General features: G+C 42.1%; 2 protein-coding genes across 6 annotated transcripts in view; one reads left to right on the top strand and one right to left on the bottom strand.

Annotated features, from left to right (window-relative positions):
• Positions 1-8,768, top strand: part of LOC125767633 (protein windpipe) — a 43,146-nt gene extending 34,378 nt beyond the window's left edge. For all 4 annotated transcript variants that reach the window (XM_049434419.1, XM_049434421.1, XM_049434420.1 and 1 more), the window contains exon 3: positions 4,914-8,768. In XM_049434419.1, coding sequence (XP_049290376.1) covers positions 4,945-7,077 — 2,133 coding nt within the window. In that variant the 5' untranslated portion in view covers positions 4,914-4,944 and the 3' untranslated portion in view covers positions 7,078-8,768. The remainder of the gene's footprint in view (positions 1-4,913) is intronic.
• Positions 8,769-9,260: 492 nt separating this feature from the next.
• LOC125767611 (uncharacterized) lies at positions 9,261-13,576 on the bottom strand. Of its 2 annotated transcripts, none has more exons than XM_049434386.1 (5): positions 12,783-13,576; positions 12,269-12,446; positions 10,877-12,199; positions 10,537-10,796; positions 9,261-10,468 (listed from the first exon to the last, which is right to left on the bottom strand). In XM_049434386.1, the coding sequence occupies exons 1-5, from the start codon at positions 12,875-12,877 to the stop codon at positions 9,394-9,396; spliced, it is 2,931 nt and encodes a 976-aa protein (XP_049290343.1). In that variant the 5' UTR covers positions 12,878-13,576; the 3' UTR covers positions 9,261-9,393. The 2 variants fall into 2 exon arrangements, with proteins under 2 accessions (XP_049290343.1, XP_049290344.1); XM_049434387.1 differs by having other exon boundaries at positions 12,985-13,576.
• Positions 13,577-21,563: the final 7,987 nt, after the last annotated feature.

Genomic DNA, 21,563 nt, shown 5'->3' with positions numbered 1-21,563 from the left:
GAACTCGCACGTTTTCATCTGACCAGTGACGTCCGCGGTGTGTGAGAAGAACGTCTCGTGTAAGGGTTAGAGAAAAACGGATGGCACGTGGCCTAGAGATCAATGTGGGTTTGCGTGCCTATGCTGATTAATAGACCCTGGCACGGCAAGGTGCTTCTGAACGCGTCTAATTACACCTAGCGACGAGATGCATTTTTGTGCGATTAGATGAGCTTATGTTGTCGAAATTAATCGAGAATAATACAAATTTGTACTACAAAGAAAGAAACCTTGACATCTTCTTGATTGTTACTTCCATTATACGATTTGCATGAAATATCCGAGAAGGGTCATGGATGCCATCAATGGCAACAAGCCTAACATTGATCTCCATAATCCTTTTACGGATAGTATGGTCTGACTGCAACGGTTGCATCCACCTGTATGCATACAGCTTAATGTCAAGTCCATATTAAAGGACGGTTCGGTCTCGGGTCATTCGGTTAAAATGTATTGCAAATGACACAATGTCAACACTTATGGGTGTTATGCTTCGGTCTCTGATTCTGGCTCCCAGCAGGCTCGTACATATATTTCGTTTGCCTTCACTGATGCTAAGGTTGTGCTGCAAGGAATGCATTTTCGAGCCAGTTATGGATGTTGTAGGTTTTTTTGCCTTTTCGGCCCGAGCAATGTCACGGATGAGAATGTTTCCTGGGCGGGCGACATTTTGTTGATCTTGACAGACTATAAATGCTTGCTTTAAGGTCCATTGTTCAGATGTCGCTGAAATAATGAGCGTGATAATTAAAGAGATTTTACTGTTTTTTCTTTTATTTTCCATGGCAATATGTCCTTACTTGTTCCTGAAGTTCATATTTGGAATTGATTAATTGCTTAATTGGTCAGTATGTTTTATTTGTTCGAAGAAGTATTATTTATTCTTCATCACGACTTAACCCTTTATCACTTTAACATGACTAAATTAATATCTCCGCTTGATTATTAAAATGCTGCTTTCTAAATCGATCCAATGATACTTTTAAAGTGCACTCCATTAAAACCCATTTATCATCATCATCATAATCATCCTCCGCTAGAGCATTATCATTCGAATGCGTACAGTTCATTACGTCCAGTTAAGGTACGAATAGTCCCGCCGAGTGACAACAGCAACCGGATTCCTGCAATTATTATGTTTTGCGGTATGTACTGAATGCGTTTCCTTGCGGGATATACGATAATATGGGGCCATTTTTAAGTTGAGTGATGTGTAGATCACATTCATCTTCGAGACTAGTGACAAGGTGGTTTCAGATTTGACGGAAAACTACGCAGTACAGGCGTGGCTCCTTGCTGTCAATATTTAAAAAAACTATCGTAAAATTCCATTCCTTTAAGAACTGGTTCTTTACATGAAAGTTTAGTTCAACATTCTTTCCTTTTTTTAACGATTTAAATCGTTTTAGATCCAATAACAGGAACATCGTTTTACACGGCAAACATCCAATGTCACGGTCATGGTCGTTCGGTGATAATAGTTACTTCTTGAAGCCATCCAATAACGCAGCATCCCATCCAACCGGTCCAACACAACCGGGCTGGTAACGTGTGCTAAAATTGTGTCCCATTTATTATGGTCAGTATTTTGTTTGCTCACTCTCGTGCAGCTCATGAATGTCTGCCCTTTAGCACGTTTTTGAACGGTCCCATCTCGTTTGCCCGTTTTCTCGCCAGGGAAAGGGTCACTGTCGTCCAACATGGATGGTGCATGCGCTCGTGCCGTCTGAATGTAGGGTGGCAGCCCGGAGACGGCTGGAGCCAATGGTCAATGGTTGTTGAACGTTGATTGTTGTTTTGATTAGGGCAAATAGTAGATGATCGTTATGTATGGTAATAATCGGTAATGCTTACGACCAGAGACAGCGAAGAGGGAGAGACCTTCAGAGACCTGAAGGGACAAGATTCGTTGCCTCTTCTTCACAAACAGCGCGTGACGACTCTGTCTCCATTCGTAAGCTCCTCTGTTTCCTTCATCCTCTCTCTTTTTGGGGGGTCATATTGGAACTGGATAGTAATGGGGAATCGGGGGTTGGTGGGTGTAGTTCTTCATTTCTCGTACGGAATAGAACTGAACACAATCAATGCTTCGCATTAGAGTAAATGAAGAGAGTCCGGCTGAATCTGGCGTAGAATCGAAGCTGGGTGGAAATGGTTTTTAATGACACTTTATGCGCCACTAATCATGCTGATGTTCAAGTCTATGTATTTGAATGGAGAAGATTGTCCGACAAGGAAGACGTTTTCATTATTTTTTACGTTTAGGAAGACAAGTATTTACTAGTTTGGTACTCGTGCTCTTAACCGTTTTTGATAGAACATGACTAGTAGGCAGTGTATGTTTTACAATCAATATCAATTAAAGTTGCTTAGAGGATATTTTGAATCGCTTTTGACTTGGACGAATGCATTTTAGGTCATGCCTGGTATGTAATTCTACCATAGACTTATTGTAAGTGATATTAGTTCCTAGCAAAGTTGATCTTCTATTTGTTAGATTGAATGATTTTAAATATATAACAATTAAAATCAAATTCTCTACTACAACGAGATATCCAGGCAGACAACCACTGGTATTGTTTTCTGTTCTCTGTTCAAACCAAATGTAAAGCTGACACTAACCTACAAATTTGCTTGACTCACCCCGGCATGACTCATTCTGACACTGATTCCCACAAACTTTGTTTCCTTGCTGTTGACTTCATTCATTTCTTTACTAGCAATGTATTACCCTTCCGACAGGGGTGAAGTCTGGCTCGCTAGTTGCATTTTAGATATTTTCCACCGTGTCAAACCGACTGTCCGTCATACCGATCCGTCATGTGATGTCCGACCTTGAATTATACAATTTCTTCAGACACGGGCAGGGCTTGTGTCACGTTTGTGCCAGGCGCCCACCAATTCACCCACCCCGAAATGACACGAAGCGACTTGCAGTATGGTCAAATCTGGTCCCGTCCTACGCGAACGGGTGTCAAAAACGGTGCCACAAACATACAGCACCACCATAGATTGCCACCGAAGCAGCCGCACGCGAGAGAAATTTTCCTTTCGATGGTCGTTTTTCTTTCACTTTCAAACGCGTCGGTGCAGCTAGTGTTCCGATCGATGGTAAGGGGTGGTAAAGTACTCTGCTACTGCTCTCTCCCCGCTGTCGTCAAATGTCGTCAAATGGCAACGACAGTGACCTTTCTTTTTCGCGTGATTTTTGCTTGCGGTTTGCTGTTGATTCCACTGTTCGTTCGTACTGCGTCGAAAAATCCGTTCGTCTGCTGCTATTCTTAGTGAGGAATCCATACCGATGCCGCTGTGTAGAGGGTGGGGAAGGTGCAGAGGGCTGCGGTTGCATTTGCCGTACAAATTGCATCGCGTTTTAGCAACACGGTTGGCCTCGATGTGTTTTTGACAATGGAAGCATTTTAGCGGGTAGGTTAAGTGAAAAGGAAAATGAAACAATTTTCCTTATCTAAGAGTGGCGCCACTAGCCCAGGCGTCCATCGACCATCGGGTTGCGGGAAATGGACCTCGTTCGTGCGGACAAAGTTCCCTCACTAGCTTTGCAATACATGTACATCATTTGGGACAACACTGTAGACAAGACAGTGCGATACGATTGTCAGGTAGCGATAAAAATACATTAGCGTTCAATGAATTACGCAAACCGGGTGTGTGTGAGTAGTATTTTTTTTGCGATACGTGATGAGGGATCTGATCGAAACATTGGGGAGGAATTTCTCGACAAAGGATATCATATGTACAGATGCGCTAGCGTTGTTGTTTAAATAATAAAATATCCCGCGGTGTCATTGGAAATGAAAGCGACATTAGAATTTGGCTTAATCAAGGGCGGCAGCAAATTTCCATTTGCATCTTCTTCGCTCATTTTTCTAGTCACTATCCAATGTTTTAGAGCCTTTGAATTACCTACGAATAGGCAGTTCTAAGGGGGGTATAAAGTAGTAAAGTAACTGTTGCTGACTGCATTATTGGGCAGACTTCATTTTCAACTGTTCGTATATCAAATGCTGTTTTGGTGGCAAATTTCTAATGAGGATAAGTATCATTGTTTGTACTGACACCGAATTCTCGCTTAAGATCGATGGTTAAGATCATGTTTTAACGAAGAATGTTTACTTTTCGTTCAGTTCTTAGGAACTCTGATGAATTACGATTGGATGTAAATACACTTTCCTTGCAATAACATACTACTAAGGAGAGATGAAAATGGATACGGATATCAGCTAGCGTTAAGACCATGCATGTTACTTTTAAATCTCACTTACGCAATCGCCATCGATCGTGTGAAGGTCGATACGATTTTGAATATCTCCATGCAGCGGCAAAGAAAGTATGGCTTAAGCGTTCTACTTAACCATTCCTACTAGACGGTGACCTTGGAGCAAGAGTGTGCTATCGAAGCGTAGCATTTTATTCGCTTCCGTTACGTTTGATTTATTGGCACTTTGAGAAAGAACACTCGTACGATCATGTTTTGGAAGTAACTTGTTGTAAGTTACGCAACATTGGAACCGCCTAGAATGAGAAACATACTTCCTACTTGAAACACGTTATTGGCAACACTTTTGGGCAACAGTTTGGTCACAGACGGTATACCAAGCGCACAGTGCTCCGGCGACCCTGAACAGCTTGTAACAGCGATAAGCGTCTTATCAGCTGCCTAAAACACAATCGATAACGCTCTGCTAGTGTTGAGAACTTTAGGGAGAGGTTCGTACGGATTCGTTCACTCTTTGCACCAGTCGATCTGTCGACCATGCGCCCTAGGGAACGTCCCGTGAGCGTTATCTTTTTTCTTCCAGCGTAACGAAATTGACGAAATAAATATATATTTCAATTTTGGCTTTTATTTTCAGAGTTCCGGAGTTCGTGCGTGCAAGGAGAGAAATGATGGCCAAAAACTGTTCAACATGGTTGGTGTTATTCGCCTTGCTAGCGACTGTTTGTTTGACTACAAGCGAGCCGGAAACGACAGCCACGACGACAGCAACCAAATGTCCACAGCAGTGCACTTGTGAATCCAACTCTACGATCCGATGTACGAGTGTGGGCGGTTTGAGGAGTTTGGACAAGTCGCTACCGATCGCTCGATTGGATCTGTCCGGGTTGGAGCTAACGAAGGTTCCGGGCGCACTGGAGAATGTGCGGAACATTACCGAACTGGACCTTTCGAACAACAGGCTCGCGGAGGTGAACCACTTAGGCAAACGCATCCGCAAGCTCGATCTCAGCCATAATCGAATCACGTCGGCTAAGCTGGCCCGCATACCACCGTTCGTGGAGTCGCTTAACCTGACGTACAACGACATTACCTACCTGCCACTACACCTGATGAAGCTGAAGAGGCTACGCTATATCGAGCTGGCTAACAATCCGATCAACTGTACTTGCGAGACGCTACACATCCGCAATTGGCTAACGTCCCGGCACGTGTGGTCAGACGAACACATCAAGTGTATGGCACCGGCCGAGTTTAAGGGTCAACCATGGTTGCAGGTCCGTCAGTTCGATGTATGCAATCCGTCTGTGGTGGAGGAGCGCAAAGAAGGTTACCGTTGGGATGATTACGAGGACGACAACGAGCTGATGTTGGGAGATGCTGCTCATCAGGAAGCAAATGACGAGGACGAAGATGATTTCAAGCGGGAATACTTCCCTGTTGGTGAGAAAGTGAAGCGTAATGAACCACCAATTTTAGTAAACAACAACGAAGATGAAGATGCTTCTGGAGGTGGTCCAGCTACTGGTGAGGAGTCTTCCATCGGGGAAGAAGAACGTCGAAAAGTGTTCGACGGTTTGGCAGATGAAGGCAGCGGTGAGGAGAACCTTAGTCCACGTTTGATTGATGATGTGGTGGGTGATGGTGAGGGAGACGAGGACCAAACGGATGATGGCAGTGGTAGTGGAGGAGGCTTGCTGGTTGGTTTCGGACATATCAGTCATGAAGATCCTCATGGTACGGGTACCTCAACTGAAACACCGATCGACGATGGTCACAGTGTTGAAGAGGAATCGGAGGAACCTCCGATGGAGTTCCCCAGCCTTAACGAAGGCCTTGGTATTTTCCGCGAGGATCAAGAAGAGGTTTCACGTGAAACGGATTCGACCGAGACTACATCGGAGCCATCGAATGCTCGTGTAATGATTGGACCAGCTGGTGTAATGAAGACGGCTAGTGAAACGGGCAATACTGGCGGATCCTCCGAGACGCCCATCCTCGCGGAGGATGGTGCTACAGTTGCAACACAATCTGAGGAAGACAACCAGAAGACGTACATATTGCTTGCCATTCTGGGCATCATCGTAGTGTCGCTGATCATTATGGTGGTGTGTAAGCGAAAGCCGGATTCACGCAATCGGCGCGGCAAGTATGATGTAGAGACGGCCAACGGTCAGGGACGTGAGATGAAGGAGATGAATAAGAACCTGCTCGAGAAGGGACCGGGTGATCGGAATGGACATGGTGGTGGTGTTGCTGGAGCTCCCGAACAGACTCCACTCATGTCGCCGGACAAACCAGACTACGAGCGGGTCTTTGGAGATCCACAAAAGACCGCTTTCAGTCCAGTGAAACCAGTGCGAACGTCACTCGAGAAGCCGATGGAATCGTTCAAACCGATCGCAGCCGAGCGGCGAACGAACGAACCGTTACAGGGAGCACCGGCCCCGGACAACAACAATACGACCGGTTTACCGAATGGGAACGGTGCACTACACAACGGTGATGCACCAGTCGGTGTTCACAAGCCCAACCATGTGCCATCAACGAACGGGGACGTTACCGATCCAGACGGTCATCTAGCGGTCCCGATGGAGTCGCCCCGTTCAAAGCGCTACAGTCCAATTTATGTGCCTACCTCGCCCAAATCAGATCGTTACAGTCCGGTGTACTCGCCTGAAACGGGTCGCGTGAAAATTAAGCTTACCGAGACGCCCAAACCGAAAACTCCGATACTAGTGACGAGGAGTCGTTCGCGGGCGGGCGATATCATTACCACGATGGATGACCAGAAATTCTAGGGAACGGTTGCAAAGAGGTGGCTCAAGCAGAGTAGCAGTGACAAGACAAGGTCTCGTCACACCTCGTGACATACCGACCGTGGCTCGTGACCATGTGTGACGTTCGCTCCGGGATATCGTGTTATCGGGGTGTGTCTCGATTGAAATCGCTGCTAATCTACTAATCCTACCTCGACTAAGGTGAACTTCTGCGTATAAGAATAAAAGTCGAGATCAAGCACCCGGTACCAGGATGAACAACTTTCATTGCTTCCTCTTGAGCATGTCATCTTCATCGGGTTTTGTGTGATGTTTCGTGATTTCGTGCGTGCTGGCTAATGCACAAAACCCTTATTCATTGCCTTGGTGCATACCATCTTTCCACAAGCACGTACCGTAGTCCCGTCTGTAAAGCCTGCTCACAAAGGACCGAGAGAAGTGATACTGTTAATATCATCATGTGTAGCGTTTTTCTAACCAATCTGATCTATATTCCTTCTTCATGCCTGTTGCGTCACGTTAGTGAACCATAGAAGGAAGTGCTTTAAGTCAGAGCATTATGTGTCCTATTCAAGGTGTTGACTCTATCGCGACATGATAAATGAAAATGTAAATAGCGTTTAGGAAATGAAAGGGACAGTGAAATCGATATGGGATAGGTGTAGAGTAGTAGTAGTAGCAGTAGTGGTAATAACACCGAAACACAACACACATGTATTCTAATTTGCCAAAATGCCAATTGCGTTCGAAGAGAGAGAGAGAGAGATGCCTACAAAATTGATCATAAAATATGAAGCGAACCTTTAGAGAAAACCAGCGAACCATCGAAAAGAGAAAAAAAGGAACCATTAGTATGTAGATTGGAATGTAGAATGCATAAGTCAGGAGCAAGAAATTGGAAACGTATCGGTAATCATATTCAGTAAGACATATAAGATCGTGTAGGATATTTTACCGAATGTTTCAAATCGGGATCAAACGTTCGATAACAGAGGGAGGAAGAAAGTGGCATGTTTTGGAAAAAGTTTATTGAAAAGTCAGCAATGTTATAAAGAGAGTTTTTCTAGTTCATGAAAGAGAGAAGAAGCGAGAGAAATCACGTTTACATTACTGTGTAGTTCGATTTAATGGTGCGAGCAGCCTAAAGAGTGTAAGGAGTTGTACATTAAACGTGGGGATCATCAGGATAAACACATCAACACATACAGAAACACACATACACACAGATACAATGGGAGGATGCGAATAGTTAGAATAATTATGTGCGTGGTTGGGAAATCGGATGGTCTACGACGTATACGACGAGGTCGGTCTTTTTAATCGAGTCTAGGTTGTTGATGTTACTTGTTGCAAAGCGGTATATAGATGCGTCTTTTATACGGAGCCCTGTTTTATACAGTCTGCCGGGTTGTCATACACATATCCTTCGTGTCCATTGCTTTCATCACTTGTCCGTAAGCTACCATCAAACCAGAACAAGGTGCGACACACTGCTGGTGCAATTCAGATACGTTTCTATAGATGGAACACCGCTTGCCAGACAGAAACGAAGAAGATAACCGAGTCAAACCGTTTTCTTTTCTGCTTCGTGCGTTTTTTTGTGTAGGAAGAATTGTATTTAAAAATTTTATAAATAATTTATACTTCGCGTGAGAAGCTAGAGACCGATTGTGAAAAATAAAAGCGACTAAAAAGTTGTAGATTAAAATTAATGATTGTGCTTGGGGTTTTAGTGTTGTAGGGAATGAGGAAAGAAATTAGATGCGGAATTTTGCTGTTTGAAATATTTACATAAATGCAATTATTTTAGGGAGGCTATTAAACTTGAGAAAATGCGGAATTTCTATATATGTTTAATAGATTTTCTAATAAAGAAAGACATAATTTTTATAACTGATTTGAATCAAGATTCTGGAGGTTCATTGGTTTCGTAAATTATTTGATAGCGCCATCTATTGCGAAACAATGTTGTGTAACATGAAGCGCCACCTGGCGTTAAAGTTGGAAAACTCGTATAAGATGCTTCGTAAAAGCTTTCAAAAAGTTTTTCTCAACACAGTGGAGATGTTTAGTGACATTTCGTGCTATTATTTTAATAACTTAATTATGTTTAACAATTATTTAAAAATACGGTTCTGACTTATTTATTTGTTTAATCTACAACAAAATTTAGGATGTGTTTATTTACATTCGTACGTCTTCCATTAATTGATACAAAGGAACTTTATTAAACATTCACTTAAATGCTATCGTAATGAGCAACAGAAACGGCTCGCTTTTTCTTGTTTTAAACTAGTAAGTTTATCCGCTTTCCCATATTCGGAAAATGGCATCGCTCTATTTCTTCAGCACCAATGGTGCAATAATTTCTATACTGCTGGTTTCACTAGAATCACTCGCATTTCGCATTGCATCGTCTTCTATCGCTAACAGGATAGGTTTTGTCCTACCCGAGGTAGATGGTTGCGGTTCGCTATCCCCTCCAATGCCCGTACCGGAACCATTAATCTGTATCGGTATGACGGCATAATCGTCCAGCTCATCGATGATGCGCTGCTGATCCGTCGGTTGGAAGTAATTTTCAACTAGATTGATCTCGGACGAACGGGCCGCTCCTGACGTCGGAATGGGTGGCGGTGGTCTGTCTGGTAGCGGAGGCAGCTTTCGCGTCGGATCTCCGAAGCTGGACATCAGTGGGCCACGCCGTTTGGCATACGGACTCGACTGTCTGTCAGCGAAATCGGTAATCTCCTCGATGCTACCATTCGGGTTAAGATGTTGGAGAGGTTTAACTTTACGCTTGGCATAAGGACTATGGCTGATGCCGGTGAAGTTTTCAAACGGTTCGTTTGGGATTGTTAGGCCGGAACTGAGCCGGGGCGGTGGTGGAGGTGCCGAACGTTCACTAGCGGATGAGGGTTGATGGTTAAGGGTTAGAATATCGATCGAATGGTAGTGTAGCTCTTCATCTTCCTCCCGATCGCGCTGTTCCAATGGGACCGGTGTGGACATGTGTACCTGTGCTTCCGTTAGCGAAACGACACGATTTGAGGTAGGACGTTCGTAGATCGATCGTGCTGAAAGTCGATCAGGTGCTGGTTCCTGCGAGGTAGTGTCTTCGAATCGACGCGATAGCACATCCTCGCTGCGAGTTCTCGTTCGCTGACGCGCTTGGATGCGCTCTTCCTCCTCAATATCATCGTCATCCTTGGCCTCGGTTCCGGATGCACGGCGATTACGGCGCCGTTTGCGGCGCTTGCCACGCAGCATCAATTCGTCGAGAGACGCGAACGAGGCCGCATCTAGCTTGGGAAGCAGTAAGGCATCTTCGTAGCATGGTGGTCTTGATTCCCTTGCATCAGGAGCATTCTGGGGTGCATCGTGCTGTAAACGTACACGGTTCTCTCGAGCACTGAAGGGAAGAAGAAAGAATTAAATATTAAAATTAACGAAAACTCTTCTTCCTGAGGAGAGACTTACATTTCTCGTAATTCTTGCAAGTTCTGTTCCCGATCGCGTTCGGCAGCTAGTTTCCTGCGCGACGAGATAAATTTCTTGATCGACGAGATGAGACAGAACAAACCGAAAAAGGATAGCACGCCCACCATTAGCCAGGTCCAGATACGTTCCGCATTTCCAATCGTCTCATAAGGATACCAAATTGACCGACAAGCACCTTCCCACGAAGCACCAAAAAAGTCCTCCGGTGTGTTACACTGAAGGTTCTTACGATCACCAATCTGTTGCATTAAACAAAAAGTGAAAGTGTCCCCTTAAGCATGTATAAGCTCAAGAAATCGAACAAAACGACCATACTTACCCTTCCCGGTGGATCTGTAAGAAATTGGAAAAATTGAAAGAACTCGTCACTGCGGCAATCACACCGCCACGGATTGTCACCCAGCCAGATCTCGCTCAGAAACGGATTCTTCTCGAAAAAGTCCACCCGAAATGGGGTGGTGAATCGATTACCAGATAGGTTAATGCGCACCAGCTCTGGCAACCCGGAAAGGGTTACGTTACGCATCGACGACAGTCGGCACATGGAGAGATCGAGCGTTTGCAGCGTAGCCGAGGACAGTGTGTCCGGTATGTCGGATATAAGATTGTTGGAAAGGTCGAGCTCGATCAGCTCACCCATCGATGCGAATGCATCCCAATCGATCGTGAGAATTTCGCACCAGCTCACGTTTAGATAGACGAGCGAATCGGCCGAGATGCGGCTAAAGCGACTGATGTAGTTGCGGCTAAGGTTGATGTGCGTTAGCAGATCGTTCGTTTTGAACAGCTTGCCATCGATGCGCGATATCGTGTTGAAGGAAAGATCGAGCGTTTTGAGGTGTTTCAGCGCACGGAACGCTTCCGGATGGATGCTGCTGATGGAGTTGAAGGAAAGGTCCAGATGTTCCAGCAGTGCCGTGTCGGAGAACGAATCACGATCCAGCTGGCGGACCATATTGCCACGCACGATCGCCGTCATGAGGTTTGGGAAACCGTGCAGATCCAAGCTGTCCATGTTGCAATGGGAAAGGTTAATTTTTCGCAACGTGCCCGACTGGACAGGTGTATCACTGTGCGGTTGTATGAGCGAGAGCCGATGGTTACGGGCCAGATTAACCTCCTTCAGGGCGGTTAGACCGGTAAAGATGGTTGACTGCAGTGCGGATAGCTTGCAGCTATTAAGCTCCAACCGTTTCAGCGAACTCGATTGCATGTCCGACACGGATACGATCGGATTACCGGATAGCTTCAGGTGCTCCAAGCTGCGCAATCCTTGTATAACTTCGTTGCCAGAGATTTTCGAAATTTTACACTCACTCAAATCGAGATAGCGCAATGACAGGCTCGTCAGTACGAGATTATCATCGTTGCTGGAGAAGCTTGTGAAATGATTTTTCGCAAGGCGTAACTCCTTCAGATTGCCTGCCGGTAGTAGTAAGCGATTCGGATGAATGTCCGCCCAGTTGGAGATGTTATTTTCCGACAGGATCAGTATCGATAGGGAAGACATCCCAGTGAGTGCATCCTCCTCCAGGCGTGTGATTGCATTCGCCGATAGATCCAGATAGTGCAGCCTTGGAAACTGACCCAGCTCGGGCGGTATCGTTGTGAACAGGTTGTCGGAAAGGTCCAGAATTTCGATCTGCAAAATAATGTTTCGTTTCGGTACGATTAGCCACTGTATAGAGGTCCCGTACGGTAGCTCACCTACATTAACGTCCGCAAACACGGGAAGCTCGGTTAGGCCACGCCCGGAACAATCGACACACGCCATGCTTTCCTCACAGTCGCAGCTGCACGGTTCGGGGCATACTTCTTGACCCGAGGCACCGAGAAGTACCAACGTCCCGAGCAGAAACACTATCACAGGTACCATTTGACGTTCCATGCTGTCGAAACGGAACGGAATAGACGAACGGATTACTTTCACGTCAATATGGTGTAGATATTTTGCAATCGCTCGAACGCACTGTGGCACAATGAGATAGGAAACTTCGAAAAAAATAGGAATAAAAATGAATCATAACACCGCGTTGGGGAAGAGACACACAAACACACCAAGAACACAAAACTCTTTTTTATGTGTGTGTGTTCTGTTGGGATTCCTCCTTAAGGGGGGTTGCAAGCACGGTTAGCGTTCACCGTTTGGAGCCTATCACGCACCCAAGATAAGATAAGCGATTATCTGTTACATTTGCTGGGTAACTTTTTTTTTGGGAGCGTACATGAAGCGTTCTATCGGCACGGTTTCGATCGGAATTGTCGGCTGGTGTTTTATCCACACCACCTTCATTTTTGGACGGGATTTATCGATTACCATCCCATTTCCGCCCTATTGTATAATCGGGGTGTGTGTGTCGAAAATCGGGCTCTAAACAGGAGACGCAATTTCTTGGACACTTTGCACAATCAATCCGCAACACTTACATTTGCTCATGATAATCTCAATTCTCGTTGTCACACACTTGAACACTTTGCTAAATGTAAGCAACTTGGAAGAAGGACGTTTTGATATTGTTCTTTCTTAATTCTTTACACACAGACACACATACACGCGCGTAGTAACAATAAAACCGCTTAGCTAAGTTGAAGTAATGGAAAGGATGTTGAAAATAAATAATTCAAGTAAACCGACACTACACGCCTACCCATGGCCAGAATGCGACTTAACTAGTGACATGGTCGAACAGTGCGCTTGGAATGGGACGTCGCTCGCTTCTGATGGTTGCGAATCGTGAACCCTCTCCATTAGGGGTGCCCCCAATACACCTTTACCAGTTGTGATAAGTGTGATAAGATAAGGCTTGTTGAGGCGTGCTTTCCTTAACAAAAAAGCTCGCCTTTCGTAATGAACCCATCTCCATGGTGATTAAGCTTGGTGGTGAATATGATTTAGTGAACCATTTTCGAAACACACACCACGGGGTGAAACATTATGGTTGAGTTCTTGAAGGAGCGGAATTTGGATGGAAACGGCGTTCCATCGGAAAGAACGACGCACGAGGTGCTTAATCGGAAACCATAAATTGTACAAAATCTGACAAATTCCACTCATAAATTTATTAATCACCAAACTATGAATGGATGGCTAAAACGGGGCAAGAAATTGCGCCTCTTATTGGTGATAGTTTTTCGTTTAGTCTTAGTTCGTTGCAGAAACATTTCGCTTTCCGCCCAGCGAGGAAGGATGATAATTAAGTGAGCTTATGATTTGCTCATTGATTTTAATGAGCAGAAAATCACCCCATTTACGTCACTAATCGGAAAATGGGGACCCAGCCGGGACAAATAGCCTAGAAGGGGACTGGGCGAATAATGGGGATGTCGATCGGGTGGGGTCGGGTTTTTATGTGCAACATTTACTATTTCGGGCTTCAGGAAGGCAAATGTCTTCGGCACGTTATCGTTATCGGGTGCAAAACTGAACGAAAGAAACATAATTGTATTGCACCCTTGACGCGTGTTAATGTTTTCCCTTCTTTTCTGTGGGTTTGCAGATACACGCTGGGGTTGGGCCTGAAAACCCGGTATGTAATGACCAAGAAGGATAAAGCGTTGCAGGACAGTTCGAAGGGTGAGCTCGAACGGAATGCTTCGTACGCGACCAGCCGAGCGTACGAGCTCGTGCCGAAGCAGTGCTGGATTGGGGTAAAGTGAGATAAATATAATCCTTCGTGCGACGTGCGCCTTAAGATGCATGTTGTGGATGTTGTGGAGTGTGGCTAAGGGAAGAGAGGTAACCGGTGGGTTGAAATGTTCCTGCCCGTCGTGGAACGGGAGACGGAGTGATTTCATCGGGATGGATGAACGGAACCTGTTGGAAACGTTTGATGTTATGGTTTTGTTGGGTAGGATAAGTGATTGAGAGTGAAAAATTAAAAGGTAAAGATGATTTCTATATTTAATGTTAGAGAAGTTGTTGCATATTTAGAATTTACTTTAACAATATACATTTTTTAAATATTTAGCGTTTATTGAAGCGTTTTACGCCAAAACAAATTGTAGTTTTGCAATACTGTCTTTTAGCGTCATGTGCACTAAGAAGAAATTTTAGACAAATTTGTTAAACAACAAACAAAAAATATAAAAATTGAATGGTGAATATTTTTTGAAGTTTTTATTGCTAGTTAGTTTTTTTTGTTGATATTCCTTCTGTATAGAAGTTTAAACAATATAAACAAATTTGAAAATACAAACTTAAAGAATAATAACCAACATAGCGTACCCTTCATAAAGAAGCTAAATTGCTCTTTAGATAAAAATCGTCCAGTATGGATAAATAAATAATAATGATATTCAAAGAATAGAGTGTTAGCAAATCTAACGCAAATCTAATCAAATAAGCGTTTGATTTTTATGTTAACACTAGAACTACCAAGCGTTTAAAGCGTTTTTCGTTTGTGGTTAATTTTTAAACAATTTCGAAGAGTTGGAATATATTTTATTGTTTATTGGAGATCGTAGATCGAATATGTATGTGAAACTCATGTTTCACCTACCTTAGAATTGTTTAAGCCTAAAAAATTATGTGATGAAAATGAAGCGTTCCAGTCAAAATGACTGGTCCGGTAGTTCTAGTGTTAAATAAATTGTGGGGTGTTCTAGAAAGTTTGAGCTAAATTTTTAGGCACGTTTTTTTTTAATGACGTTTTTCAACAGCTGATAATTAGTGTATATTACATTTACATTTACATTTTACATTTTACATTACATCAATCTATGAATCTATGCACTTAATTTTTTACCCAAAATACGAAGCTTTTCCCCGTGACTTGATTGAAAAGTATGACGCGGTGTCTGATGAGTAGTAATGAAGTTGCTGTTAAGTCGACTTTTACAGAATAATTTTGTGAAAAAATATGGTTAGACAAGTACATAGAATAGTAGCCATTTCGTAGCCAGAATTCGTAGCCAAGGATATGAATATAACTGTCCAAACTGTTCCCAGGCCCAGATCAATTGAGACGTATTTGATCGTGGTTTTCGCAAAGAAGTACTTGCGGAAACTCGTGTGTGCAATGAATTCCATCGAAACGTTTAAAAAAACAGGAAATAATATTAAAAATTGAATTCAAATTCAAATTCAAGCCGAACTATACTAGCAAAGTAGCAAAGCATCGAAGCTCATATTTTTATTTTCAAATCGTGCTTAAACTTACAAGGATGATCATATAGATGACTCTATACGATCGCGAAACAAATTAAGAACCAAACAAACATACAAAGAATTAAAAATAATTTTTAGTTTGGGTTTAATCTACACAGCGATTTAATTTGTTAAAATCTATTTAAATAAAACGATGAGTAGAACAACTAAAAGTTAGGAAAAAAATAACATCATTTCAATTATTACACAAAACAATAAAATGTAACGTAATCTTAACAGATCTCAACACGCAACTGACTCCATCAATCATCAGTTTACACACGATAAGAAAGAAAACCATCCTATTGCAGCTAGGTTCATCAGCGGAGTAGGACATTAATGTCGCCTGCCGCTTTAGAAGAATACACACACACATCCTGGATCTATCAGTCTGGTCATTGAAAAGAAAATGACATTTCCCAAGCCTCCCAACCAATGTCGTTAAGACCCTGGTTTTTCTTTTTTTTGTTTATCTAACACGCATCTAGTAAATGTAACGCCGAAATCCTGAGACACACTGATTGAACAATATCAATTTTTTGGTTGCGCGCGACAAAACGGCCGAAATATGCAAATTAGAAATCATTTTCCTCACACACACACACACACACACACACACACACACACACACACACACACATATACAACCCACATGATTACCGCTGCGGTGAAAGTATGCAGAGGGTGTTGTGTATTCCCTTTTGCCAAAGTTTTCTTTCTTTTACCGACAATAAATGGTGGTTCAGCTGTGTTAGCGTTGGGTTCTTGTGGCAATCTCTACATATGTCTTCCGGTTCTGAACAGTCGCTGAATTTGAATGCTGAACTAACCGTACTAGCGGTGGTGGTGGTACCATTTCCGCGTTGTACCATGGTGTATCATCTAAATCAAGCACAAAAGTCGATTTGAAATAATCACAATCAATGAACGTTGCCCACGAGGGTAACACAAGTATCGCACCCGGAAAAGGTTGCGGTTAAATGACAATCGTAAAAAAATGAAAATCGAAGACAGACAAGAAACCGTAAGGAATCGTTGATAGAATCAGTGCAGGATGGGAGTAACATTTGGTAGAAATTCTATTTAGTTTTCCCTTGGTTAATGGTTGCCGTGGTATGGAAAGGCGGGAAACGTGGTATGTGCGATTGATAAGCCACCCGGTTGAATAGGATAGGACGGCAGACCTGGTGGGGAAGGTGCTAGTGAGCCGAAGTACATTAGAGTGTGTCTCATTTGAATAAACATAATATAAGTCATTTCTATTAAATGCCTAATGGGCGTTTCAATGCTTCTAAGTGTTTTATACAAAAAAAAATCGTTAGGTAGGGAAAAAGCTTCAAAAAAGTCTTTTAAGATTTAATAGAAATATTTTATTGTTTTAATTAAGTGTATTGCATGTTAGTAGATCCATGAAGATATTTTTTCATGTTTATGTTTCATATTTTCTGATTGGTTTATCCTTTTTTCCATTTTGAAGATTTTTTACACTTGTTGCTTTTTATTGCATATTACGCTTATTTAATTTTTAATGCTCATTTTTTTATTATGTTCTCTATTATCTAATCTTTAGTAACATTTTAGTATTTTAGCAACAAAAAAATAATGTTCCATGATTTTTATACTTTTTCATTATATTTGATTTTCTTTTAATGGCTTATAATATGAATAATCAGTTTGTTCTATTTTTTAACTCTATTAATTTACCTCAATTTTTATTTGCTCTTTTTTCACCTTCACCTGTTTTATTTAACATGATTGAAACATAAGTTTTAATAGATGTTAAATATTCCATTATGAAACGGCAATGGGTATGACTTATGCGACATAAGTAAGTACGCGAAGCTCATCAATTTGGCGGCACACAGATTCCACTACATAGCTGGGAAGTTTTTTTTTTATTGAAAACGATGATAGTGACTCGTCTGTTCTACGGAAACACGCCCTTCGTTCTGCATAAGAAACCCATTAATAGTTCCTCCACAAGGGTTGTGTTTTTTTGTTTCTCTCTTTGCATTTCTTTCTCTCGGCATACCGAAACGAATTCACGGGAAGTTCACTAACGTTCACATAAATAAGCAAACTGTAGCTGAAATAAACGTCAAACAAAGTCCGATAAAGTGTGTTGTGCAGCTTTGCAGGACGCAAAGGGATGAGAAACGTGCGGTAAAAGAGAAATGCATTTTCATTAGTGCAATTGCACACGTGGAGGTCCGCGGGTGTACAGGAACTAAAGGTTGTGTAAGAAGAAGTCTTTCTTTTACCATTGCATTTGGTGCGGAATGTTTTTTTGTGTGAGATATTCTTTGTTATAACGATAAGATACAGATTTTTTTTTGTTTCGCTTGCAAATTTTGTATCGCTTCTTTCGCAGTGCAGTGCAGGTTAATTAATTAGAAAAAGTTCTCTCTCCTCCAGCGGAAAGCATTATGGGATGATTTATGTGTGGAAAGTGTTGGGAAATTGTGCCGGAAAGTAGTTTTTATCAGACGCAATCGTAGCGAAAGTTTTAGGAAAAAAATAGAATAATTGTTTCGTAGGAAAGTATGATGCATTACGCGAAGCTGTATTCAGTTTGTTTGATGTTGTATGCATATTTTGTGTTCAAGAACATTATTTTAAACACTTAAACTAAATAGTTCTGGCAGTTTTTTTAAATTAAAAAATACAAATAAACAACCAAGCCTAATGAGGTTTCTTGCTGAAATCTTGGAAATCTTCCTTAGGTCGCACCTGACTTGCTGATGGATTGCTCCTGTGGAAAACAAATCATTCCTAAGTAAACATTACGACACTGTAGGCAAACATGCCGCTGCTTACAGGACGATAAGAAAATATTATTTACACCCAGTGTTGGCCAGTAGCCAACGGATATGAACGAGAGTGTGTAAGAATGTCGACCCAATGTGGCTAATGGAATCATTTTCGATAGCATTCAGACTTTGATCATCGTAATTAATCGGTCATCTTGGTTCGGCACGTGCTTACTATACAAAGCTGAAAATGTTGGTTTTTTTGCGGATATGTGACATTACCTTTTCTCCCCAAAACGATACTGGACGGTGGATGGCTATGATGCTTCTACTTTGATTTGGGCGATGCATTTGTTTAATTGCGAAAAGTGAATTGACCGTGGATGTTGGTGACGAATTATGGAGGTGAAAATAAAGGCATAATGGTTACGCTAGGAAGCATTTCTTTAAGATGGGATATTTATCTTCGGGAAGGTTATTCATTGCCGCATGTAAGTGGATGAACAAGCTACCGTCCAAATGGTAGGTTGTTTATTTGTTTAGGATTCTTTCTTATGGTACTAAGCGTGGAGGATGTGAGAAGAACGATGGCAAAGGATCAGTGTCCAGTTTACCTACACAGTCGGTTTTTGAAAATCGTATCAAATAGCAAATGAAGTTTTGCATGGACAATTCTTACCATTTTCGTCAAACATCTTCCAACGAAATGGTATTATTAGCATGTAAGAAAAGCAATGCTAAAGTCATGGTCGTTTACGATGCCCTCCAATCGGGTAGGCCTCGCTGGTCCTTTATTTGCTCTAACAAGATAAGCATAAGCTTACACATTTTGCTGGCCTTTCGAAAAATAAACCCCGAAACGGTATGCCGCTATTTCGCCAACAGACAAATCGCATAACGAGTGTAAAACTCGTACCAAACAAAAGCAAATCTTACCCGCGGAAAGCACTCGCTTTTCGTAAATCGGATTTTCCATTCCACAGATTTTCGGCCAGATTCGGAAGCCTTCCTTTTGGAATGGAATGCTTCGAACGGAGGTCGTGTTGAGACGAAGGTAAAACTCGGTACCAAAAACCATCACATTACATCGCAAACATGGCGCGGTTTAGGGTTAGGGGTTGACACGCTGTATGGAATCGTTCTTTTTTTTCTTATATCGAAATGTAACATCGAATAAACATATACACGCACACATTTAGCGGATTCTAAAAAGGGGTAATAATATCATCCAATAAAACATTCGAACATATGATTCGATTGATACGATACATCGGTGATTTTTAGATTTCTTTCCTTATGTGTGGCAGTGTCTGTCAAGATGGACAGATGTTAGATACAAATCCGAGTGAAGTGAGTGGATGGTTTAATGTGAAGATAATAGATTTTGCGTGTACTGGTCAATGTTCAATACAGACCGTACATACATGGATGTCACAATAAAATGAAATTGCTATGACTAATCCCAGTATCGATCAGTTTCACCCCCCAATATTACGCTAATGCATGCAAATGTTGGCAATGTTTTAGATACGAATCAAAGATGATATGGATTAGTATGAATATTTGATAAACTTTTGGAAGGTTTTGTGCAGAAATTGTAAGCTCTTCAAAGTGATACGTGATGGTTCAAAAGTGATAATGGGATACAAATATGTATGAAAAATAAAATGGGAGCTTCTTGCTACTTTTTAAATATGTTGCTTTACTTTTCTCATTATACATGATTTGAATTTTACCTTTTTGATCTAATCTTTCTTTCTAACCAACAAATGGTTAGTTTTTCTTGTTACTGTTACGAATTTACCAATTCATGTCTTAATATCTTTGAAAGACTTATTAAAAAACATTTTGTTCTAAGCATTTTGAGTGGTATCATAACGTAAGGGAATATTTTTAATAAACAATAATATTTTCAATTCAAAAAGACTTGAATTATATTGATCAAGCCCCTAAAACGTTTAAACGCCTAAAGGTATGCAATAACATGCTTCCTCCCGCAGCTGAACCTTCATACACGTTGATCAGTAACAATCATAAACTAACAACAATGTTTTTATCGACTGCGTTACTTTCCTTACGCTCATATTACGCTCCAGCTTATCTAATGGCAATAAAAAAGACCACATTCAAAAGACTATACGCGTCTCAAGAAGAAATATCACCCAAAAAGAAAGGAAAATAAAATAAAAACGGCCGTCACACTTAAATCCTGCTCGGTGAAATTTATTTAGCGTCCAATAAATCAGTTCCTCCACTATGGCAGACCATAATTACGTTGCCGGGTGGAACGTTGGTGGAAGATGGTAACGTAGATGCCACAAAAATCTATTTACCTCGCTATATGCCAACATGCAAAACACGACACGTTAACGCCACTAAACCACGTGTGGTAAGAAAATGGTTTGGCCGGACGTCAAATAAATCGCGATGGTCGACAAAACGGGGGGCGGCCCATGGCAACGATGGCTGTACGGTGCTGCAGCATAAATAAGACAATAAATAGATAAATACTTATCTAAACTTTTAGATCATGAATGATTCGCATCCCTCATAATGCTCGAATGCTGCGGTTCTCATTCGTGTTCGACAGTGAAACAGAGAGGGAGACAGAGAGTTCTTATAAACGGTTGTAGAACAGATTTGATTTAAGATTTTGCTCCGTGCGTCACAAGACATCCGAGCCAAGAAGCCACGGGGATATAATTTGAATAGCAACCACCGCGAGGCCACAACCGTTAGACGAACCCGTGGAAGAAATGATGAGAAAATAAGGATGTCATGGTTGTCTTTACGTACGAGCAAACCGACACACTAGCGTGTGGCAAAGGAACCTTATGGGTTTCAGCAGCTGTAAGCCTTTGCACAGCCACATAGACACCATAGAGTTCGTATCCCTTCATGGGCCCGGTGGGACCAATGCTGGCCGAGCAAATCGGAACAATATTTCACATTAAACTAAATGAACGTGGAGTTGTGGAAGAAAAAGAAAAGGGAAACAGAACGAGTAAGAGCAGAAAAAACCGCAACTCCGCAGTGAATTATACGTCCCTGTGTGAATTATTAGGAACTTGCCAGTAGAGCGCGAGTAGTACTGTTTGGTTTAAGATGGT

The sequence above is a fragment of the Anopheles funestus genome, chromosome 3RL (genome assembly GCF_943734845.2).
Source record: "Anopheles funestus chromosome 3RL, idAnoFuneDA-416_04, whole genome shotgun sequence".
NCBI lineage: Eukaryota > Metazoa > Arthropoda > Insecta > Diptera > Culicidae > Anopheles > Anopheles funestus.
Note: the sequence above shows the minus strand (reverse complement) of the source record. Positions and strands in the feature narration are given on the sequence as shown.